Source organism: Urtica dioica, chromosome 3, assembly GCF_054948205.1.
Source record: "Urtica dioica subsp. dioica isolate 48M chromosome 3, U.dioica_male_clone48M_v1_H2, whole genome shotgun sequence".
Taxonomy (NCBI): domain Eukaryota; kingdom Viridiplantae; phylum Streptophyta; class Magnoliopsida; order Rosales; family Urticaceae; genus Urtica; species Urtica dioica.
In genome coordinates, this window is record NC_142758.1 from 44,641,462 (window position 1) to 44,665,755 (window position 24,294).

The 24,294-nt window shown below is 40.7% G+C and overlaps 3 protein-coding genes across 3 annotated transcripts; 2 read left to right on the forward strand and 1 right to left on the reverse strand.

The window, feature by feature from the left end:
• The first annotated feature begins 13,471 nt into the window (after positions 1-13,471).
• Positions 13,472-18,785, forward strand: LOC149403055 (PH, RCC1 and FYVE domains-containing protein 1-like). Its single transcript, XM_089609565.1, has 10 exons — positions 13,472-13,761; positions 13,849-14,185; positions 14,322-14,408; positions 14,530-14,619; positions 14,814-14,894; positions 15,140-15,289; positions 15,388-17,442; positions 17,661-17,807; positions 17,941-18,218; positions 18,294-18,785. Exons 2-10 carry the CDS (start codon positions 14,138-14,140, stop codon positions 18,388-18,390), a joined length of 3,033 nt encoding a protein of 1,010 aa, XP_089465691.1. The 5' UTR covers positions 13,472-13,761; positions 13,849-14,137; the 3' UTR covers positions 18,391-18,785.
• A 91-nt stretch (positions 18,786-18,876) lies between these two features.
• Positions 18,877-20,217, reverse strand: LOC149403056 (mucin-like protein). Its single transcript, XM_089609567.1, has 3 exons — positions 19,585-20,217; positions 19,299-19,494; positions 18,877-19,203 (listed from the first exon to the last, which is right to left on the reverse strand). Exons 1-3 carry the CDS (start codon positions 20,109-20,111, stop codon positions 18,994-18,996), a joined length of 933 nt encoding a protein of 310 aa, XP_089465693.1. The 5' UTR covers positions 20,112-20,217; the 3' UTR covers positions 18,877-18,993.
• Positions 20,218-20,338: 121 nt separating this feature from the next.
• Positions 20,339-22,147, forward strand: LOC149403057 (small ribosomal subunit protein uS4y). The gene is made up of 3 exons (XM_089609568.1): positions 20,339-20,489; positions 20,664-21,045; positions 21,708-22,147. Exons 1-3 carry the CDS (start codon positions 20,462-20,464, stop codon positions 21,889-21,891), a joined length of 594 nt encoding a protein of 197 aa, XP_089465694.1. The 5' UTR covers positions 20,339-20,461; the 3' UTR covers positions 21,892-22,147.
• Positions 22,148-24,294: the final 2,147 nt, after the last annotated feature.

The window sequence follows — 24,294 nt, forward strand, 5'->3', positions numbered from 1 at the left end:
CTCGACTCAAGGAATGAACTCAACTCGAGGAGAAATGTAGAGTCGGCACGAGGAGTGGCTTGTCGACTCGTGGACTCGGTACTCGACTCGAGGAATGAACTCAACTCGAGGAGAAACGTAGAGTCGGCACGAGGAGTGGTTTGTCGACTCGTGGACTCGGTACTCGACTCGAGGAATGAACTCAACTCGAGGAGAAATGTAGAGTCGGTACGAGGAGTAGCTAGTCGACTCGTGGACTCGGTACTCGACTCGAGGAATGAACTCAACTCGAGGAGAAATGTAGAGTCGGCACGAGGAGTAGCTAGTCGACTCGTGGACTCGGTACTCGACTCGAGGAATGAACTCAACTCGAGGAGAAGTGTGTAGACCGTCTCTCTCTGGGATCTCCGGCCTAACCATCGGCCCCTTGAGACTTTGTTATGCTTTTACTTTTTTTTTTAAGTTGTTTAGTTGATTGGGTATTGATTCCTGTTAGCCCCCCGAGTTTCTTGCGTTTGTGAGACGAAGACCAAGAAATTCTCGTGTTGGAGGTAGACAATAGTGTGTGTTGCCATGTATAGGATAACTCTTTATTGCAATAAGGGGGTCGTTACAGGTTGTCATGGCACTTGGCCTTCTTTGGAAAAAGAAAATTGCATAATTGAAATGAAGCGATTACCAAGTCGAGCGAGTTCGGTCGTGAGTTTAAGGGTTGAAGCCGCGACAATCATGGCTTGCTAGCGGATGCGACGAATTCCTTGAAGTCCCCACCTCGAATTAGGGAATCAATTCGCTTCCTAAGTTGGTCGCATTCAATTGTCGTGTGCCCGTGATCACGGTGATACTCGCACCGTTTGTTCTTGTCTCACGTTGCGGGGTCCTTCTTCATCGGAGGTGGGGATCCCAGCTTCTCTCTGTGCAAGCTCAGGATCCTGTCGGGTGTCGCGTTAAGAGGGACGAAGGACTGCTTCGGGGCTGGAGAATGGTGGTCATTAGGGACTTGGCCACTTCTACGCCTCTTCTTTCGCGAGCCGAGACTGGCGGCCGATGCCGTGAGTGTGGCATCGCGCTTTTTGTTGGATGCACGGTCAGCAACGTTGGGTGGTTGGTGTCCCAAGGCAGCCTCTCTTACGGTCTCGCGTCGGGCGTTGAGTTTCTCTCTCAAGTCGCATCCACGGGATTCCCTTCGGGAATCGAGATGGTCTCTCAAGTCTCCGTTGGCCGTCCCTATCACCCTTGGCAAGGATACGTCGTTCAAGTGACGTCCTCGATGGGCGCCACGACCTTCGGTATCGTCGCCCAATCGGAGGCCTTGGACGCGAATGGTGAGCTTGGAGCGTCCCTTTCTGGACCTTGAGATTGAGCATCCTCGAGCGTTGCGTGATCTTTGACGTCTCGATGCGGTCTCTCGAGGGTGTCCCCTTCAGAGCGCATGTGTTTGTTCGCTCGACGGTGGATGCCTTGACATGGTCGCCTGATGGGGTCTCCTCGAAGGCGTGCATGCGCGTTCACTTTCGTGAATAGCGTGGTCAAGGTTTGTCTCGCTGGTTCTCGACTTTGCCACGTAATCGTGGTCTTTCTCGTCATGGTCGACGTAGTTGTTGGAGTCGAGGAGGTCGGCGATGAGCGCGCCGGTGACGCCGGGACGGTCTAGGAGCTCGACGAGCCTTCAAGCCGTGTCCTCTCGGACTGCGGCCTCGGGGTCATTCGTCGGGTCTCGGGGCTGGCTCTCATTATCATGAGGTTGCCCTTCAAGACGGTGCGCAGAGCTTTGGAGGTCGTGCCTCGAGCTAGTCGCTCGGGCGCCCACGGAGGTGGCGGGGACACGACTCATCTCTTGAGAGTCGTAGAAGTAGCAGGAAAGAGGAATAGGAGGGAGAGCATCGCCAAGGTCGGGCGGTCCCCTCCTTCTAGCGCCAAAATGTTGTCGCTGTTTTTCGGACAACCATTTAGGAGCCCAGAGTGGTTAGACCCAAGGCCAGACCAAGTGGTCTCACTTCGGCTCGAGCGTGTCGGACTTGGTATTCCAAGTCGTCCCTTAGCTGTGAATGTCCCTTGAGTTCGTCCAAGTACCTGAAAAGGAAGAAAGAGCAGGTGAACTAGGAAGGGAAAACAGAGGGGGTGCCTCTGTTTACCTCTCCGACGCTCAACATTAGTAGGATTGAGGTGGAGTATAGAGGTTTTAGAGGTGGTGAGAGGCCAAAGATGAGCGAAACGAGTGAAGTATGAGTTCGACAGCGTTTCGGGACTCAAAAATGGATTCTCAACCAAGGGGGCCCCTGTATTTATAGGCGTGGTTTGAAGCCCCCTTTGGCCGAGCTCGGGCGGCCGAGTGGAGGTCGAGCTCGGGCGGCCGAGTGGAGGTCGAGCTCGAGCGGCCGAGCAGAGGTTGAGCTCGGGAGGCCGAGAGGAGGCCGAGCCCGGGTGGCCGAGTGGAGGTCGAGCTCGGGAGGGCGAGCAGAGGTTGAGCTTGGGCGGCCGAGTGGAGGTCGAGCTCGGGCGGCCGAGTGGAGGTCGAGCTCGGGAGGGCGAGCAGAGGTCGAGCTCGGGCGGCCGAGTGGAGGTCGAGCTCGGGCGGCCGAGTGGAGGTCGAGCTCGGGCGGCCGAGTGGAGGTCGAGCTCGGGCGGCCGAGTGGAGGGCGAGCCCGGGCGGCCGAGTGGAGGGCGAGCCCGGGCGGTCGAGTGGACTGGATGGCCGACTGGAGGGGTTCACTCGGCCATTGGCCGAGTGAACTATTAGGCCGTCTGGAGGGTTCACTCGGCCATTGGCCGAGTGAACTGCTGGGCCGGCAGAAGGGTTCACTCGGCCATTGGCCGAGTGAACTATTGGGTCAGCTGGATGTTGACTCCGCCAATGGCCGACTGAGGTGGCTGGGTCGGCCATTGGGCGTTGACTCGGCCAGTGGCCGGTCTGAGGCTTGGCCCGGTTGTGATCTAGCCCGGTCAACGGCCTAGGCAGGGGTTGCGCCGGTTGTGTGGTTGAAGTGGCCCATTTTGTCCTCGTCGGCCCAGGACGGGCCGACAACAACATTAATGAGCATTATATAATTACTAACCTTTGAGAAGCTTGAACGTTGAGAAGCCTTCAGAAAGTTGAAACGTTCGTCTCCCTTTGCAGCACGTCTCTCTTCTTTCCTCGGGAACTCGAGCAACCACGAAAGTTTATATCACTAAAATCACGCGAGAAAGAAAGGAATTAGTGTGTGAGCACTTTTAAACACGACGACTCGAGAACAAGTCTCAAAGTCGAAGAGCTAAAAATACTAGGTCAAATGAGGACCTAGGTGCCAAAACAAAAACGAAAGAAAACTAGAGAGAGAGAGGGAATGGGGCGGCCAAGCTAGAGAGAGAAGCTATCAATCTCTAAAACTTGGGATGAATGAAATGAGAAGAATGATGGCTCTATTTATAGGAGAGGTTTTACCTTTAATAAGGTAGTTTCCTCTTCTAAAAAATATCACATATTCATGAGCAAATATTCCCTCCTTCGCACTAATGTCACACGGCCAAGAGGGGGCTTCTAGAAGCCTTGGATTTGTTTCCTCTTTTGTTTTGCTTCTCCCTTGACTCATTTTGGCCGAAATCCCTTATGCATCTAGATGCAAATTTGTTTCCTCTTTTCTTTTGGCAAGTATCTTCATACATTAATGCACAAAATAATCTCCATTTTCTTTCTTTGGGTTGGGCGGCCAAGACTCCTAAAAGGAGCTTCTAAAAGCTTCTTCATTTGTTCATGACAACATAAGAAATGCCCATTAAGAATTTTCAAGTAAAATTCTATGAAATGAAATTAATCCACAAGGCCCAATGAACTCATCATGGCCGAGTGATTTAAGCCATCATATGACCATGTCAAAAAATTTATTGACATTCATTTCATCCTATGTCCAAAAAGACAAAAATACCATTTTGATAGTTTTCGTAAAACTTGTCTCGTTCTTGTTTTGACTTAGCTTCTAGTTTAACTATTCCTACTCAATATGATTTGTGATAGTGACCTCATGGATCCAAATGAACACGTCTTGAACTAAAATACTTGGACTCAAAAAGTTCGCAAACTTTTTCCAAGTTTAGCTTAATGTCAATTGATTCCACTAAAGAGTTGACACTGAGAATCTCTCGGTTCAAATGAATTTATTTTTAACTCAAGAATTCAACTAATTGTGATGAGTGGATCCATTTAATATTATCTATATTTACCCTTCATGAATATCATCAGCTAGTCGGGATTTACAAAATTACCATTTTACCCTTCTAGCTGTTATTTCCTCAACTCATTTGTTGCTTGTGAATAAGTTAGAAACAATGTATTGACGAGGAGCTAACAAGTCACATTGTTTCATCCAAAAGAGTCAAGACTCAATTTGGACCTGGCCAGTTCATTTATTCACATTCCAAGGAACAAAGCATGAGGTGATATACATTGCATTTCAGCAATTTTGTACATGAATTCCATATCTATGAGAACTTCACAAAGTTACTCATGACATCTTCATAGCATAGTACTTCACCAGTAGGTCTTGTTAAGAATCACATAGTGAATCCGAACTCTGACTTTCTCAAATGAGAATACGTAAGCTATGAAATGGCATGTCTCATTTCAAGATTGAGGTAAGCATGATGCAATTCATACGTAGTGACCTCGAGACATAAGAGGTTAAATGGTTTGTTCTTATCTTGTCTCTAGAAGTGCACTGGTCAATTCAGTACCATCGGAAGATACCTAGAAGAACTATAGAGTCTCAAACTCTCAATGTCTCATAACCAGACATCATAGATTCTCCTAACAATCGTACTGAGATCAATAGTCCTTTGATCCTTAGATTGCGAATATATTGTTTTAAGCAAACCATGAAGAGTTTGCTCATGCAAATCTACATTTGTCTCTTCATGTGTTGTTAGGTTTGTTTATGGACTAAAGACTAGGGTTTTATCATAAAACTTTACACAAGGAATAATGAATGAACGTTTCAACTTTTTATTAATAAATAAGAAATTACAAGCAAGAGTATTCGTGAGACTTTATTACATCAAATGTACAAAAGTAAAGACTACAACTCTTCTTGTGGGCACCATTGACAACATAGGCCACGCCCATTTTGTGACTTTGACATGTCCTTCCCTTGGTTCTGATTCCGATTATGGTTTCTCCCATTGTTCTCCACGTTCAAGGCCCGTCGAGGCCTCGCCAGAATTAATCATCCCCACCTTTTCGGCGAGGATGCGATCTCGCGCGTCGTTGAACTTTAACTTCGCGCTTCATACCGAGTTGCTAACAGCGGCCCTCATCGGATCCTAGCTGTTTGGTAAGGACGCGAGCAGGATCAGAGCTTGCACTTTGTCATCGAACTCTATTTTAACCGATGTCAGCTGATTGACAATCGTATTGAATCCGTTCACGTGCGCCGCCACTCCACCACCTTCATCTATCTTTAGATGTAATAACTTCTTCATCAGGATCCCCTTGTTGTTCGCCGAGGGTTTTTCATACATGTCTGACGGGACCTTCATCATCCCCCGTGGTCTTCTCCTTCACCACGTTATGAGCTACGTTCTTTGACAACGTCATTCGAACAACTCCCAGAACATGTCTGTCGAGGAGATTCCATTCCTCGTCCATCTTCTCTGGTTTCTCGCTCAGCGGTAGATGAAGCATTTTGGCATACAGATAATCCTCGATCTGCATCTTCCAGAATGCGTAGTCCGACCAGTCGAACTACCCGATCCCGTGCACAGTGCCTTCTTCGTCTCCAATCGTCTTCTCTGTCGCTTCTTCTGCGCAACTAATGACCAAGTCGCGCTCTCTACAAGTCGCACTCCGTTTCAATAGTTCTTTTCTGATGTGGAAGATCGGACTCAGCCGCAACCACAGAGCATACTAAGAAATTAAAGAAATTCACAAACCTAGAAGCTCTGATACCAGTTCTTGAGATTTCTTCGTCAAAACCCCTAATACAAACAGAAAATGAAATTAAACAATAGCAAATAAAGGATAGAATAATTTATAGTGGTTCACTTTCAATGCGAAAGCTACTTCCACATTACTACTGCAAAATCGCTATAAACCCAAATGGGGAGGTGTTTACAATTACACTTAGCTTAAAGTGTTTCTTGCTGGGATGAATAGAATACACCCTATGGACCCCTATTTATACACTCTTGGAGTTCACAAAGTTGCTCTCCCTTTCCCATGTGAGACTTTTTCACTCCTATTATATTATGCTCAACACCTTCTAACAAATGCTTTCTAGTGCTTGATCACAACTAGAACAGTTATCTAGGATTATTTATTACTCGAGAGAGAATCGATAACCATGCTTTTATTCATGGCTTCTTCATATTTGATCCTAGGTTAGTAGAAAGTCTAGCCAATTTATGTAATTGTTTGAACTCTTGATTTATTGCGTGTGATTGTTTTGATAGGATTAGAAGCCCTTCAATTGCAAAGGTTTGTTAGATCACTCGAGATAGGCTAGTGAATATTGTTGATAGAGTGAGATTAGCATTATAGGAGTAGATTTGTTGTTCGAACCCGAAACCCCCACATAGTTAGCTCATGTAAAGTCGTGACTCCTACATTCTCATCCTTGCATAACCCGTATTTAATTCTCTGTTTAAATTTGTTTATTTTTGCTCTTGTTACAAGTATCATCTCAACTTACTTGGATTTAATTAGCATCAAGTTTTAGGAAATTGCTGTTATTCTAGTCTCTGTGGGTACGATACTCGAATGTAACATTTTATATTAATTGAGCGACACACGTACACTTGCGTGCACGGATTATTCTCAAAATCGGACGCGTGGCGACATGCATGCCCATGGATACGACACGCGTTTCCCTCTACCCCCTAATCCTGAAACGACTTCATTGGGTAATGTAACGACGTGATATTATTGAAATGACTTTATTTTGAAATCGAACAAAGTTAGTTAGCCTTTAGTTCGCTAAGTACCTAACACTTGCAAACTAAGGGGCTAACTGTAGAGGTGAGAGTAAACCCCTAACTAAATGAGCCTTATTGGGCCCGTGAAATGGTCATCGGTTCCTTTCGAAGCAGATCACGTGCGCTCATTTTGGGCCAGGAGTAAAGCCTCACTTGGACGAATGCATGCCCACCAAGAGAATATGAAGTCAAGGGTAGCCCATAAACTCAGTCAAATTAAAAAACGGTCGATGAAGAGCATGTTTTTCGTTTTTTTCGTTGTTTTTCTGTTTTTGTCGATTTTGTCAAATGTCGTCGTTTTTCGTAATTTTGTCGTTTTATTAAAAGTTAGAGAAAATTTGCACAATTGAGATTCAAACTCACGACCTACGCTTTAGGTGCACAAGTGTTTACCATTAGACAAAGTTACAATCTTGTTACATTTTATACAATTTTAATATAAAATAAGTAAATCGATAATTTTAATATAAAAATCATATAAAAAGAAAAATAAAACAATAAATTTATAATTATTATAAATTAAGTTAGTAAAAATGTGTCACATATTATTATTATATATATATATATATATAAAGGAGAACCCAAAAGTCACTATTCATTGTGACTCAGTTTACTATTCATTCTACAGTAACATTGTAATTAAATAAATAAAATAAAAAAATAAATTAGTCTATTAAAAAACTAAAAAATGACACTGACCAGCGTTAATAAAACTATCCAGAAATGTCTGGAATCTGGATGACTGACTGACGTCAGGGGTAAAGTTATCTCAATAGATACATCTAGATAATTTTGGATTACACGAGTCTTTTTACGTTCCCTACTCTATATAATAAACTACCTCTTCACATTCATTGTTGCTGAAATCTGCAAAGAAAAGCAAAAATCATCATGAGTAAATATTTCATGTTCATCTCTCTCTCTCTCTCTCTCTCTCTCTCTCTCTCTCTCTCTCGAAAATACACAATGAGATCATAATCTGTATCTCATGTTGTTTTACAGGCTGTTTTCACCATTTTAGTAACAGCACTACCACTTATGTTCTACCATCTTCCAAGTGACTAATTTTTTTTTTCTTATTTACTATATTCCGATACACTAATACAGTTCAATCATAGTAAAAACCGTCTCGCAGAAAGTTACGCGAACCTGCTCCATCATCCATATAATATGATAAAGTTCAAAATGAAAAAAAAAAAAACGAAAGAAAGAGTGAACAAAAGATCAAATCTTACAACATAGATATATCCAAACCTACAATTCAGCATCAACGACCAAAAAAAATAAAAAGAAAAGAAAAAGACAAACACAAGACACTTGGTCTTTTTTCTAATAAGCTTTTAGAGACAACTTACCATCCCAACATAAAAAAATTCTTAAATGTCTATCATGTATACAGATTGAGATATGATATGCAAGCATATAATATACAACTAATTAAACAATTTTTATGATCAGCCAAATAAATATTACACACAAATTATTTTGATCCTTTATAACTTACCCTTCAGTCTTCGCTATGAGGTAGGATTGTCGATTTCATTATAATATGCGACCCAGTGTTTCTGCGTATTTTATATCTGCAAAACCATTGAGGCATTGAAAAATGACTTGAAAGGAAAAGAAAGACTCTGCCATTCATTTTTCATATAAAAATCCCCCACGGTCATTTTTTTCCACATTTTGATGTAAGCTCTAAAAACAATTCTAAGACGGGGTTGATAAAAACTCAAATAAGTATACAATTCAAACACAATGAACAGAGTGGCATAGCGAATCAACTAACCTGATATGAAACTTAATCACCACCACCACAACATCAACACTAAAAATGCAACCGTAATAGTAAAAATATTGAAATATCATACATATATATGATGTTAAAGATTTTCAATTGAACTATAAAAAAAATCTGAAAAAACAAACATGCTTCCCATATTTTACATAAATAGTCTCATTACAATTTTTTGTATAATATATCTATTATCAAACTGTATATATTTACTATGTTTGTTGCAGTGTAAAAAAAATTGAAAAATTTGTATTAAATATGTAATTAGTACACTAATGACTGAATTTCATGCAGTTTAATACATTCATTTTTGTAATTTAAGGATAAAATTGTATTATTTATCATTAAAAATAAAGAAACTTTGTTATGCATACAAATTACATTTTCATAATTAATTATCCATTTAAAATGAGCGGCTTCTTCGTACATAATTTAAAAGAAATTTATATTTTTATATTATCGATTTCTTAAAATTTATATTAGTCTTAATGTTTTGGTCTCATAGATATATTTTGCTTTGATAGATAAATAATATATATTTTACATATCTAAATACATATACATACATATTATGATGCATGGTGCCTTTAAAAAAAATACATAGTATGTATGGTGTGTTTATTAGTATAATCTATATATATTAAACTTGCTACTTTTTAATGTTTTACATATTTTGACAATATTTAGTTTATGTATAATTTCTTATGATAAGAAAATTATTATTTAATATCATAAAAATATAAAAATGCAACAAACGTTCCCGCTGCAACGCGCGGGTATCTCACTTGTAAATTATAAAGATATATATATATATATATATATATATATATATATATATACATATGTATATACTATATACACATTTATAGAACTAGATATATGTATTGGGTATAAATACGTTTAGATTGAAATTAATGAGAGTATTTGATATTATATTTGTGCAAAAGCAATTAGATATTGAAGACTATAAAATATAGTTGGCATGAATCTCAATTAAAAATTGAAAAAATATATACATATATATATATATGTATATAACATATTATGTAACATTATTTTCATTCAATTTTCCACTGAAAATGGCATTTGAAAATAATATTTTATTTTCCATTTTCCACATTTTTTCGTTCGTTTTCCGTCGGCTTGTCGAAACGGCGTCGAAAACGGCATTTCAAACCTTGAGTATTACACAAATTCATTCAATAAAAAAGCTATATTCTTTTCGTATTATTATTCTCGCATTTTTATTCTAGTTTTCATCATCAATTTTTGAATCCGAGTATCATCGACGTGAATTCAAGTCCCATTAATCATAATAAAGCGATCTTTATTTCTAAGGCATAGTAACTGTTTTGATTTCGGTTTTTCGACTTCAACAAAAGTGTAAGTTATTATTGTTATAAATTATATTTTTGTATAAATATCAGTGCCATGTAAAAGATAATAATAATAATTATTTCGAGATTATATATAAAGTTTGAAAAGAAGGATAAAACGGAAACCATACCCTTGATCTTCTCCAAGGAAGCTTAATCGAGAGCTCTAATTCTTTTTTTTTTTCTTTGAAAAACAGACATGCATAATCTTAAATTTAAATGAAATGCTAACTTTGAATTTCAGATGTCGGGGTTTGTATCTTTAGTTTTATGAAAATAATGATACTATACATGAAAAAAAAAATTCGCCACATTGACTTTTATTTCGTTTTGATGCTTATATTTCTATTGAAAAAAAAAGAAAAAAATAAATAAATGTGATATAACTATGTATTCTAATGTATTAACCAAGGATTTGAATGCCGTTTCGAACCTCCTGATTTACGAAAAATCGACATGCCAATGGAAAATGGAACGAGAAAAATTTGGAAAATGGCAAATAAAATGCCGTTTTCGATGGAAAACGACGTGCCAATGGAAAACTGAACGGAAACAATGTTGCCTAATATATTAAAAAGATAATACATAATTATATATATATATATATATATATGTATCTTTTGTATTTTAAAACTTGAAAAATATATTCTATATAATATCTATAGATTTAGTACGTATTTATATGTAGTGGTGTTTATTTTTATGTTGAGAGTAATATGTATAATAATGTTTTGAGTTTAATACCTATAATAATTTGTATGGGTTAAATTGTAAAAATGACGAATTCATTGGTCGTTCAATTGTTTGGTTTATGCTTAGGGATGACAACGGGCACGGGTAAAGCCGGGTATATCTCTTCCGTTACCCGTACCCGTTATAATTTTTTACCCGTTACCCGGACCCGTTTACCCGGATTTTGAGAAGGGCCGGGTAACAGGGATACCCGCCGGGTGAGCGGGTTAAAAATATTGGACCCGCCCGATTTAAAAAAAAGAGAAGCGGGTCGGGTAGACCCGCTTACCCGTTTACCCGTTTATAAAATAAAAATCTATCAACAATATAAAGTTTAAAAATAATAAAATTTAGGTGAAAAATATCAAAATGCTACTACAATATAAAGAACATTAGGATTAAAAAAAAATAAATAAAAATACAAAAGAAGTCTTCATTGCAAATTGATCATCTTCATTGTAAATTTGATCATCTTCATTGTAAATTTGGTCATCTTCATTGCAACATATAAAAATTTATTATCTTTTTAAATATTTAAAAATTAACGGGTCGGGTCCCGGGTAACCGGGTACGGGAATGACTATTCCGTTACCCGTACCCGGAGCAGTTAAAACCTTAACGGGAATTACCCGTTTACCAAAAAGAACGGGTATTACCCGACCCGAATAAATCGGGTAACGGGCCGGAACACGGGTAACGGGTCAAATTGCCATCCCTATTTATGCTTTTATGGTGGTTTAATATTAAAAAAAAATCAATTACTTACTTTTATTTAGTTATTTATATGTGATCTTATTTATTAGGCTCAATTACATATTTTGGTATTGTTGTAAGATACAACTTGTATTTGGTATTTAAAGCTAAGAATTCGGTACCAAATTCGGTATTTGAATGTTAATGAACTGCATTTATTTTGCACAATATCTTATGATGTTTAATAGTATTAATATTTTTTATATTATATTTTTCCCTTAAATACGGTAATTAAAGTGCATTAAATGGTAATATTTGATATGTCATTAACAACATTCATTAAATGGGGAAATATTATATTAACATGCAATGCAATGGACAAGTTTTCACCACCACCACCCATCTTTCCCCATCCACCACAAAGAGAGAACAACCCATGGTCTTGAACGTGCGAACAACGTCAAAGAAGAACAACTACAACAAGAAACCCTCCCGAAGTGCGAACAATGTCAAAGAAGAACTTAGACGCGGTGGTGGTGGCTTTATCGCCACCGCCGTCGTAGAGGACGAGATCGGAAATCGTCAAGGCCACGGCGGCGCGGCACAGATCTATTGTTTTTTTTTCTTGTGTTCTCGGCCTTATCACCACTGCCGTCGTCGAGGACGAGATCAGAAATCGCCATAGTAATGGTGGCGGGGCACATATCTGTTGTGGTTTTTTTTTTGGTGTTCTCGGCTTTATCGTTACCGCCATCGTCGAGGACGAGATTGGCAACCGTCGTAACCACAGCGGCGGGACACATATCTCGCGTGATTTTTTGTTAATTTTTTATTTTGGTATTTTGAAGTTAGGAAGCGGATGAGTTTTAACTGTTTTAAGAAAGATAAAAAAAAATATATGTTGTTTAAATATTTCAAGGATAATTTTGGAAAAGTAAATTATTACTGAATGGAATGGTCCATTCTTTACAATACGTGAGGAATGAAAATGAAGTAATGGAGATTCTGCAGAATGATGATTCCCCTGAAGAAAAATGAACCAAACAAAGTATTTCATTTTTTTTGGAATGAATTCCATTCCATTCCTACATTTTGCAGTCAACCAAACATGCCCTAAATGTAGTGGACAAGTTTTGATATTGACGTTTACATACAAACAAAAAAAAAGCAAAAAAAAAAAATTCTATCTCTCTCTCGTCTTCAGCCATCACCATCTTCATCTCTTCTCATTCTTCTTCAATACTTAGCCAATCCAAAACTCGCCCAAATTCTCGTCGAAACTTACCTCCTGTCGTCGAAAAATTATGGAAACTCACCTCAGCACGTCCAATTATCGCCGAGGAGGAACGAAACTCGAAGAAAGTCGCCGAAAAATTGTCTTCTTCTCTGCTTGCTTGCTCTGGTCCGAAACTCGCCAAATCTTCGCCGTTTTCTCCGATTTTCTGAAAATGTCATCGAGTGAATGAAGTTTATACTCTTTAAGTTGATCGAAAACGACCGGTCATTTTAAATGGAAACGACGTGTCGTTTTCGGCGATTGCCAAATGATAAATAGAGGAAAAACGACTTCAAAAGTATCGTCGGCTGTTTACTCACCAGAAACGACATTATCGACCATTGTTGGAGAAAATCGCCGGCATTTGAATCCTTGGTATTAACTCGTCATTTTTTTAAAACCAAAAGGTATAAACCAACTTAAATGTACACATGATTTTCCCTTTTTCTTTAAAAATAAAATGTATTCCCAAAAAAAAAAATGATAATAATAAAAAAAATTGTGGAGAAAAATAGAAATGACAAATCTGTCTCAGCTTAGCTTAACAACAAAAACGCCGTGTATTGTATAGAAAAGACAAAACAATCCCAATCCCAAAGATCTCTCCTTCTGACGTGGCCTGCGAAATTTAAAAAAGGAAAAATAAAATAATAATGATTTGTTGGCTTGGAAGCCAACGAGAAAACGAAAACTCTCTTTCATTTGACACGCAGAGAGAACCAGACAGAGAGAGGTGCGCACGTTAGCATTCATTCATTCCTCATATTCTCACGATTTTTTTTTCTTTGCATTCAATGTTGAGACGAGACGAAAGAGAGGGGAGAGAAATTGTCTGCCATTGACGAGCTTCGAGGAATCGTCGAGCTAATTTTGGAAATATCTGGTATACGCTGCCTCCGAAACTCTCTTCGTTTTTGTGGAGCGGAACGAACGAAACCTCAAATTCGCGGAATAACGACCAAGTTCCGGTGAGCCTCGAGAGTATTCCCGACAATGTAGGTGAATCGTGACTGTCGTTTCGGTGGTTCTCTATCGTCTTTATTGTGGTTATGCAGGTCGTGTATTGGAGGCGCGAGAATCGAGGAGTCTTTGCGCGGTTTTGACCGCCTTTTTGTATTCGGTTTCTAGGGTTTACGGTCGAGCTGAGCTCCGATCAGCCGAGAATTCCTTCCGAAGAGTCGTTGACGAAGGTTTTGCTTGGGAGAAATTAGAAGTTGGACAATGCGCTTGACGTTTATCTTTATTTCATTGCTTTCGATGGAGAGAAATTTGACGCGTTGCCGTTGTTCGAGTCTCTGTTTGGTTCTTCATTCCCCGGAAACGATTGATATTGCAACATCTTGAATGGCTGATCCTCAGAGAAGTGGTTTTGCCGAGAAGGATATTGAGCAGGTTTTTAATATGTTCGAGCAAAATCTTTCTATTTTTGCATATTAATCTGCGAAGTTACATGTAGTTAATATAAATGTTACAATTCTGCGTGCAATGTCATGAACCGGTTATACGCTTATGATTATCGTGTTTGTAGGCAATTACAGCTCTTAAGAAAGGGGCTTGTTTACTCAAGTATGGTCGGAGAGGAAAGCCAAAGTTCTGTCCATTTCGACTCTCGAATGTGAGTACAAATTCCTTTTGTAATGAAAAAATTTGGCCGAACTTTTGAGTATCTGAATTTTCTGTTGAGTTGGCAATGTACGAGAATATTCACCTGAGTTCTTTGTAATTTTTCGCTTCAGGATGAATCTTTATTGATTTGGTACTCTGACAAACAAGAGAAACATCTCAAATTGAGTAATGTTTCAAAGATTATCCCTGGACAACGCACTGTAAGTTTCTCGACTCTAGTGTCTTTCTTCATTTCTGTACTGACTTGAGCCCTATAAATTCGGATGTGAGATCACAACTCTACGGGCAAAGCTTTGAAGTTCATCTGCCTATTTGATTTAGTTGTATCTTCCTTCTATTATTTATCCTTCCTTTTCCGAAGTCAATTTTTAAGAGTGCCTTTGTCGTCTTTCAGGCAATTTTTCAGAGGTATCCCCGGCCTGAAAAGGAGTATCAATCATTTTCCCTCATATACGGCAACCGCTCGTTGGACGTGGTGAGTGAATTTGGTTAGGTCGTCTCTCCATAGCTGTGCTCATACGTCATCCTCAGAATGAATTGCCAATGGCTATAGCTTTTTTTACATAATTGTTTCAGCTTAAATATTCATTTACAATTTTTTTAAAGGTGAGAAAAATATTGTCCAGCAGAAGAAATGAATGGGGAATCGATTTTATACTTCTGCGAGATGACTTTCTGTTGTGTTTGTTTTGACATGGTTATCTGCCTATGTATGAACAGATATGTAAAGAAAAGGATGAAGCTGAAGTTTGGTTTGCTGGTCTTAACACGTTGATTACACGAGACAATCGCAGGTGGAGAAACGACAATGGATCAATTGATCATTCTTGTCCTCGTCCTCGAAGAAATTCACCATCCATAGCCCCATTTGTCTGTATCAATCATTTAACCTTTAGTTGAAGATCCATAGGTGCATCTCTATCATTTAACGTTTTCTTTTTTCTCCTCGTCGTCACGAATTGCGACAGGATCCAGGAGATGCAGAGGAAGTCAACTCGGAGAACATTGCACAAACCAGATTGGGGAAAGCAATCTCGGACGTTGTGACATATACTCAAGTCACAAAACGGTTTAACCTAGCCGACCCAATTTCCACTCTCTCATATTCGCCTGCCTATACAGACAATTCTAACGGCCGAAGCTCGGCAGCCGAAGGGCTTCGAGTCAGCTTATCTAGTGCTGTAAGTTTGTCGAGTCAAGGTTCTTACCACGACGAGTTTGACGCTCTGTGTGATGTTTTCATGTGGGGTGAAGGTGTTGGCAGCGGAGTGTTGGGTGGCGGTGTGCACAGAGTCGGGAGTTCATTTAACACCAAGATCGATGCGCTTATACCCAAGCCATTGGTATCAACAGCCATTCTTGATGTCCATGGTATTGCTTGCGGTAGTAGACACGCTCTGGTGGTCACTAGGCAAGGTGAGATTTTTAGTTGGGGAGAGGAGATCGGAGGTAGGCTTGGTCACGGCGTGGAAGTCGACATTCCTCAACCGAAGCTCATTGAAGTCCTCAGTGGGACAAGCGTCGAACTAGTAGCGTGTGGCGAGTATCACTCTTGTGCTGTCTCGGTCTCCGGAGAGCTTTATACTTGGGGAAAGGGGAGTCACAGCTCCGGTATGCTTGGGCACGGAAGCGTGATTAGTCAATGGATTCCAAGAAAGGTAAGTGGGCAAATGGAAGGGATACGCATATCGCATATCTCGTGTGGGCTATGGCACATGGCCGCTATTACATCAGCTGGTCAGTTGTTTACATTCGGAGATGGTTCGTTCGGAGCCTTGGGGCACGGAGATCTCAGTAGCACATCGATTCTGAGGGAAGTTGAGAGCTTTCGAGGGATGAGAACGACGCGGGTCGCTTGTGGTGTTTGGCATACTGCCTCGGTCGTTGATGTGGTGAATGAGTTCAGTCCCGAAAATTCCGACAACTCTTCGTCTGGGCAGCTCTACACTTGGGGGGACGGGGAAAAATGGCAGCTTGGACATGGCGACAACAAACCTAGGCTTCTTCCTCATACAGTGTCTGCCTTTGCCGACAATAAGATTTGCCAAGTCGCATGTGGTCATACTCTCACAGTTGCTCTCACGACTTCAGGACAAGTGTATACGATGGGAAGTACTTCATTCGGGCAGCTGGGCGATCCTTCAGCGAATGGAAACGATCCCGTTCTAGTAAGAGGTAGAATCGCAGGAGCCTTTGTCCAAGAGATCGCATGTGGATCTTATCACGTTGCGGCGTTGACTTCCAAAACAGAGGTCTTTACTTGGGGAAAGGGTTCGAATGGGCAGTTGGGTCACGGGGATAACGATCACAGAGCCACACCTACTCTTGTTGAACATCTTAAAGATAAGCAGGTGAAGAGTGTGACGTGTGGTTCTAATCTCACGGCGGTTATTTGTCTTCATAAATGGGCATCCGGCGCTGACCATTCCATGTGCTTTGGTTGCCGTAGTCCTTTCGGATTCAGAAGAAAGCGTCACAACTGTTACAATTGTGGATTGGTGTTTTGCAAAGTATGTAGCAACAAAAAATCCTTGAAAGCTGCTTTGGCTCCGAACTTGAATAAGCCGTATCGAGTATGTGATGATTGCTACAACAAGCTAAAGCAAGTTGAGGAAACTAGATCGGTCCTGAGAAAACCCACGAGTGTAAATGAACATCAGAAATCTAACGACACGGCTGAAAGAGATACCCGGAGTACGAAATCACGGGCATCTCTCTCCAGATTCTCTTCTTTTGGTTCAGGCACTGGAAATCAATCCGAAGGCTGGCTTTCCAATGCTGAAAATCAAGCAGAAGCGCAACTGTATTGTGCTCTTCCTGCTCTGGGTGAAGTTTCTCTGTTAAGAGACTTCAACTCTATAAAAGCGTCAAAGTCTCTAGTCGGATGCCCAAACAAAGCTCCCGTGTCCAGACCAATGTCAAGAACAACATCTCCGATCTCGAGAAAGTCAAGCCCACAATGGTCTCCAGAAGATGCAGTAAATGATAGTCTAAGCCAAGAGATTATGATTTTAAGGACACAGGTAAACTTGTTGACATTGCTTTAGTGACTATCAACAAGTAATTTAATCTAATCACACAACAAGCATATGCCAGAATCATAAAAATACAGCCACATTTGTAATGATATTAATCAAGCTTGTTAACATAAGCCTTTGGACCATATAATAAGTAAATAAATAAATGAACTTTGATTATGTTTTGCCCAGAAAAAAAAAATGATTGAAGAAACTGCATACAGGTTGAAGATCTTACTTACAAATCCCAGAACCTTGAGGCCGAGTTGGAGAAAACAACAAACAAATGGAAGGAGATGACAACAATAGTAGCCGAAGAAACGGAAAAGAGCAAATCTGCCAAGGAGGTTATAAAATCCTTAACATCTCAGGTTTGTTATGTTTTCTCATCTGGGTCTTACCTATTTTAGGTTTATTATTTGTCTGATAGACACATCCTCTGCTGATATGCAATCCATAAAATCACTGCTCTGACTTCTGATGATTTATTTTTCCATTCAAAAGTTAAAAGATCTAGCTAAAAGATTCCCAGAAGGACAGCCAATGAGTTGTACTTCACACCGAGTAGCTGAACACGCCTCGGAGCCGTTGCAACCAATTGACACCGCTCCCTCAAACACTTCTGAAGGCGAATCAAACAGCGATTCTCCGAACCAAGCATTGCCTATTGAGTCCAGATCACAAACAGGAAAAGAGTCTGTGGTTCAAGATGAACCTGGGGTTTACTTAACCCTGACTTCTCTGGCAGATGGTGGGACTGAACTCACGCGCGTTCGCTTCAGGTAAGAAAGACATCATAGGCATTGAATTGTTGAAACCCTTGGTTACTGATTTTCATATAATCTTTTACCAAACAGTCGGAAACATTTCACTGAGGGAGAAGCTGAGAGATGGTGGACCGAACACGGAGCCAGAGTATGTGAACGGAACAACGTGCGAAACGCAGAGAGTTAACTGGCAAGCGTTTGAGTTGCTTGGGTAACAAGTCAGATATACAATCCCTATAATGACTGATAATTTCAGATTTAACTCTCTTCTGGAAACTGTATATTTTTCTCTCTCAATCTTCCGGTGGAGCTAACCTCAGAATCTCCCAAAACTAAAGAATCTAGGACCACTGAGCAGAGAACCTAGTTTAGGAAGAAACATCTTTTGGTCTAGAAAGGAATGCATAGATAGATAATATTCATCTTTTTTTACTAATCTTTTTTTTGGGGGGAAATATTTTCTTCCTTTAGTAGAAAGATATTACAGATAAAGCTGGTTAGTTTGCAGGTTTTTTGAAACCCCATTTTTTTCTTTTCTGTAATGCTAATGGTAGTTGTAATAGTAATCTACACAATTGCTTATTTCCATCTCTGATTCCTCTAACGCCTCCATAATTCTAGCTCCACAACTACTTACAGAGAGTAATGAACATATTGTAAGCGCTCAAACTAGTTCTATAAAACCATATATTCACAGATCATAAATCAAAATGATCAACCAAGAGGAAAGAGACATGTCCATTCTAATTTGTTCTTCAGTTATACAACAAGATAGAAAAGAAAAAAAAAACTATCTTCTCCGAAAGGGCTCGAGACTGTTACTTGCGTTGGGGGTTTTCTCTTCCTTATAGGGCTGAGTCGAAGGATCGGAGAGAGTGGGTAACCTCGAGACACTGCCTTTTCCTCTCCGGGCATTCGGCCCCAACTCCTCTATCATGTACTTCCACCCATCAATCGGTCTCCTCCGACTAAATATGTGCGTCTTTATAAAACTAGCAATCTGCAAAAAAAAAAAAAAAAAAAAAAAAAAAAAAAAACATCAGTTTCATTTTTTGGGATCAGAAATCAACACAAGAGTAAGTAATGAAAATGGACCTGAAATTTGCAGTAGGCGATTCTCCGGTCGAACTCCTGGAGTAGAATATCCTCTTCTCTCTGAGTCATATCCCACACATTACCGTCGTTTTCGTTCTTTGACGTCGTTTCCCAGCCATCTGGCTTCGCTTTGAACTCAGAGTTAGGGCTCCGAGCCTTCTCGCCCTCAAATCCACCATTCCCATAGTCGAAAATGCTATTATTCAAAGATACCAAACATAAGAACATAGAAAAAAAAACAAAAAAAACAAAGATGCATAATATGAATTTCAAACTCGGTACATACTCGGAACAACTGTGCATCAATCTCTCGATATCATCGCATTCGCCGCCGAACTTTGCCTCCTCGAGCTTCTCGATCTCCTTCATCCACAGGCCAGCGTGAATCCTCTGCTTCTTCAACCGGTAATCCTTCTTCATGTCCTCCAATCTCCCCAGCGATTCGATCTCGTTCTCTTTCTCTCTCTCCGCGGTGTTTTCTTCGAGCTTCTTCTCAACAAACGCCTTCTGGTTCGAGCTCTTGCCTTTCCTCTCGCTCCATTTCTCGTCCATCTCCGCCATGAACTCCCTCGCCTCCGCGTCGCCGATTCCGAAGTTCACGTCGGCCTCCCATGGCGCCCGGGACTTCGCCGACAGGTCCTCCGGCAGCCAGGCCGTCTCCCACGCGTCGTTCCAGCCTCCTCCGCCATCGTCGTCGTCTTCTTTCTCTCTCTCGCCGCCGGTTTTCCCGTTCCAGTTCGACGATAGCGATCTGAAACTGGACAGACTGTGGAGTTTAGTGATCCTATTCGCTACACTTTGAAGCGAAATCATCGGAATTCGTTGTTGATTGCAGAGATATAATCCAATCAACGTCTTTTGAACGCCATTGATGAGCTTCCGAGCTTAAACCCTACCGAGTGGAGTTTTACAGACAAGAGGTCAAAGACACGTGTTTTAATACGGCCCAATTTAAATTAGTTGGGCTTTTTTATATATATTTTTGGCCCAATATAAAAAAATATATCCAGGTTAACTAATGGGCCTTTATTTATTTTAGACCCAACACTACAATATATCGACTACTCTGGATTAGGGTTTTGAGAGATATAAAGTTAGATTCTGACCTACGAACAAGCCTCCCCTGAAGAACAGCTGAGCGACCGAAGCACCGCCGAGTAACAATGGTGCACGTTTCTTTCTATCGGAACTGTGAGTTTTCATCTTCTTCTCTCTGTCTCTGGATATTTGTTTTCATCGCGAAAGAATAGGAACGGTTACGAGATTTCGATACAAGAACACATTTAGGGTTTAGGAAAGTCGTAGATTCAAGCAATCTGTATATTCACGCCTGTGTTGATACGAAAAATGAAATCGATAAAATAGATGGGAAGACCTTCAAGAAGCCGAGGCGTCCGTACGAGAAGGAGCGTTTGGACGCGGAGCTGAAGCTGGTCGGAGAGTACGGTCTTCGGTGCAAGAGAGAGCTGTGGAGAGTTCAGTACGCTCTGAGCCGTATCAGGAACAACGCTCGTATGCTCTTGACGTTGGACGAGAAGAACCCGAGGAGGATCTTCGAGGGAGAGGCTCTCCTGAGGAGGATGAACAAGTACGGTCTCCTTGACGAGAGCCAGAACAAGCTCGATTACGTTCTCGCTCTGACCGTCGAGAATTTCCTCGAGCGCCGACTTCAGACCTTGGTCTTCAAGTCCGGCATGGCCAAGTCGATCCACCACGCGCGTGTCCTCATCAGGCAAAGGCACATTAGGTATACTCTCAATCCATGGGCTCTTTTTTTTATAATTCATATGGTATAGTTGAACATTCGACATTAGATTGATCTTCAGTGAAAGTTTTTGAGTCACTTCCTTGAAGATCAAATTTTTATAGATATTGAGTTGAATGTGGCAGATTTTGTTTTGGCTGGTGTGGTCTATTGGTAATTTATCTTAATTAAGAAGCTGAGATGCCTTGTTTTGGTGACTTGTAGATATGATGTTAAATGGTCAATTTCTTGTGAAATTAGAATGGTTTGTAGTGGAAACTAAACAATTTTACTTCATTTTTTTATTTGGCTGTGTGGTCTATTGACAATCTATTGTATTTAAGATACCGAGAGGCCTTGCTTTAGTGAGTTGTATATACGAAATTAAATGGTCAATTTCGTGTAAAATGAGAATAATTTGTAGTGGAAACTATTACAATTTTACTGCATTTGGTGATTTGGCTGTGTGATCTATTCACAATTGATCATTTGAGAAACCAAGATACAATATTCTCATTTTTTTTCATGTCGCTTGTGAAAATTGAATTTTGGCTGGTCTTATCTTGTGAATTTTATGGTTTTGATTCCTATTTTATATGTGGTTCTCGTAATTGAGGATGTGGATAATTATATGTTTGCAATTTTATTGCGGGTGTGAATTACAGGGTTGGGAGGCAAGTCGTGAACATTCCCTCGTTCATGGTGAGGGTTGACTCGCAGAAGCACATTGACTTTTCGCTCACAAGTCCGTTCGGAGGCGGCCGTCCAGGCCGCGTTAAGAGAAGGAACCAGAAGGCCGCCGCCAAGAAGGCTGCCGGAGGAGACGGAGACGACGAAGACGAAGAGTAAAAACCATGTAATAGGTCTCATCCTCGGATTTTGTTAAAGAGAGATTTTTCGACTTCTATCCTTGAGATTTTTAATTCTATTGCCTACTTTCTCTTTCTATTTTGTTCTCCTTTTGGTTTTTTTTTTTTTTTGTTATTTATTATTATTGTGTTATAACCTTTAGGAAGTTAAAGAAGATGTGCTGGCTTATGTCTACGGTATCCTTTTTACATACTACTCCATTATATGTTAAGAACTGTCTTCTATTTTTTTTTTCTTCCTAAACTACCAATTGGATTACTTTTGCATCAGAGTCTAAATCTAATAACGTACATAAGTTCTCTCTTGAATCTGAGTTGCCCAATGTCGAAATTTCAATAAAGTTTAAAGCTTTATGTTTGTAACAAAATCTAAGGCAGTGAAACATACACTTAAAAGCGCCTAGTCTTCTCACCGAAGTACTGTTTCTGAAAGGATAGATAATTATAATTTTTGCTTATTACTTATTTTTTTTTCTTAAATAGTAACACTATAACAACACAATCACAAACTTTGGAAACCACACCGGGCACTCGTAAAACCAAGACTAACTCCTTGTTGCTAAGGCAAGTCCTCTGAAGCAAGGAATCGAATACCGTTACCAATGTCGTAATGGGACTCAGATTTTGATGGGTTCCCGGGAGAAGTCATTGACTTACCGGGGCATCCAGTAAAACTTAGGGTAAACCGTGCCGGTGAACTTACCGTTACCGATGTGGTTCACCGGCAAATACCGGACTTACCGATGGGGTATTTAGTGAACAACAAATTTATAATGTCATACATATTACATACCATAGGCTAAAAAAAATAGTTTACAGTATTGTTATTACATACCATATGCTAAAAACAAAAATAGTTTACAATATCTTTATTACATACTATATGCTAAAAATGACTACTCCGGTAATATCCCTCGACTAACGGTCATACAATAATCGTACCAAGTCAAAAAATGAGCGTATGCAGATTGGTACGTCTCCAAATGATAGTCGTATTCCCATTGCATCATACCTGTAGAGAAATAGTATGCGGGATAACCTTCTTGCGGTCGAACTGGGGTCATGATGATTTGTGGTGGTGGAGAATAGTGTGTTGCGGTAAGAGGAACACCCTTCATAATACTGGTACCCCGTGTCTTGAGGAGTAATTGCCACCGATCCGTAGTTGGTCGATAAATCATCAACGTCATTGCTAGACGTAAATGACATGGCATCATTCATTCCTCCACCGTGGCCGCCCCCATAACCTGTGTCAAAAAAAGTCGAGTGAAAACGGTTATAGTCTTCCTCACTTGGTACGTATCCACCGCCACCACCACCGACACTGTAGGAGCCTCCACGTCCCTCCCCACTATCACCAGCACCACTAGAGCCGTAGTCACCACCACCACCACCACCGTAGGTACCTCGATCGTCACCACCCCCTCCACCTCCATCACCCCCTCCACCATCACCGTCGTCACCGTCATCCGAATCAGAACTCTGGCTAGATTCGCGTTGAGGAAGAACTTCTGACTCTAACACGCGCTCCGGATCAAGTCAAAGCTCTCGGGCGTCTAAGCTACCGTCGGATCCGAGTTCTGGTTGACGTCATCCAGTGAAACCGAGTCAATCCACCGAAGCATTTCATCGTCTCCTTCATTATCATGACCCGAACGCTCAAAAACTCTTTCAATGATATCCAAAGGATCCATCTGGGTTGTCGAGTTGTCGTGGATCCGGGTAAGTTCTCTGATTTGCAGCTTCATGTTGTACGAGCAGAAGACAAGCTTCTCTAGCCTCTTATATGCTAGGCGGTTCCTCTGTTTGGTGTGGATCAAGGCGAAAGTGCTCTAATTTCTCTCGCAAGCAAATGATGATGCCGTCTGAGACAAAATTCAAATGGCCAACGCTTGCAACGTCGGTGTCCAGTTCCCATAACATTCCCACCATTCAGCCGTAATCATGTCACAATAAGAAATATAACTTCATCTCATTAGACTCCATGGCACAATCTTCATATAAGAATATACATAACACTTACTTGCACACAACGTCCCTCGTGCCGAGATAGCACTTCTTTGTGCGAAGTCCCCTCTAGCTTCTCGGAATGCGATAAACTATAATAGGTAACGTCGATGTGAGTACAGGTTCTACAACTCATTGAATAATATAGGTTTAAGATTATACCTCTCTACCCAGTGAAGCACCATCTAACTCCGGATGCAGCTTATCAAACACCTTCGTGACAGCCGCCATATGCGTGTTATCCATTACTACTTCCGGGTTATATTGCAACTTCGGATTGAGAAAGAAAGCTGCAATAGAAGCACGTGTTATAAAAAGGAAAAGGTTAATGAAAAGGCATTATGTTGATGATACTCAATTTGGTCGGCCATGTCCA

Coding starts and splice junctions, on each gene's coding strand:
- LOC149403057 (XM_089609568.1), top strand. CDS start 20,462: ATGGTGCACGTTTCTTTCTATCGGAACT. Junction 20,490..20,663: donor CGTTTCTTTCTATCGGAACT/GTGAGTTTTCAT, acceptor TCGATAAAATAG/ATGGGAAGACCTTCAAGAAG. Junction 21,046..21,707: donor ATCAGGCAAAGGCACATTAG/GTATACTCTCAA, acceptor TGTGAATTACAG/GGTTGGGAGGCAAGTCGTGA.
- LOC149403055 (XM_089609565.1), top strand. CDS start 14,138: ATGGCTGATCCTCAGAGAAGTGGTTTTGCCGAGAAGGATATTGAGCAG. Junction 17,808..17,940: donor TAAAATCCTTAACATCTCAG/GTTTGTTATGTT, acceptor TCCATTCAAAAG/TTAAAAGATCTAGCTAAAAG. Junction 18,219..18,293: donor CTCACGCGCGTTCGCTTCAG/GTAAGAAAGACA, acceptor TTTACCAAACAG/TCGGAAACATTTCACTGAGG.
- LOC149403056 (XM_089609567.1), bottom strand. CDS start 20,111: ATGATTTCGCTTCAAAGTGTAGCGAATAGGATCACTAAACTCCACAGT. Junction 19,495..19,584: donor TTGATGCACAGTTGTTCCGA/GTATGTACCGAG, acceptor TTTGAATAATAG/CATTTTCGACTATGGGAATG. Junction 19,204..19,298: donor TCGCCTACTGCAAATTTCAG/GTCCATTTTCAT, acceptor TTTTTTTTGCAG/ATTGCTAGTTTTATAAAGAC.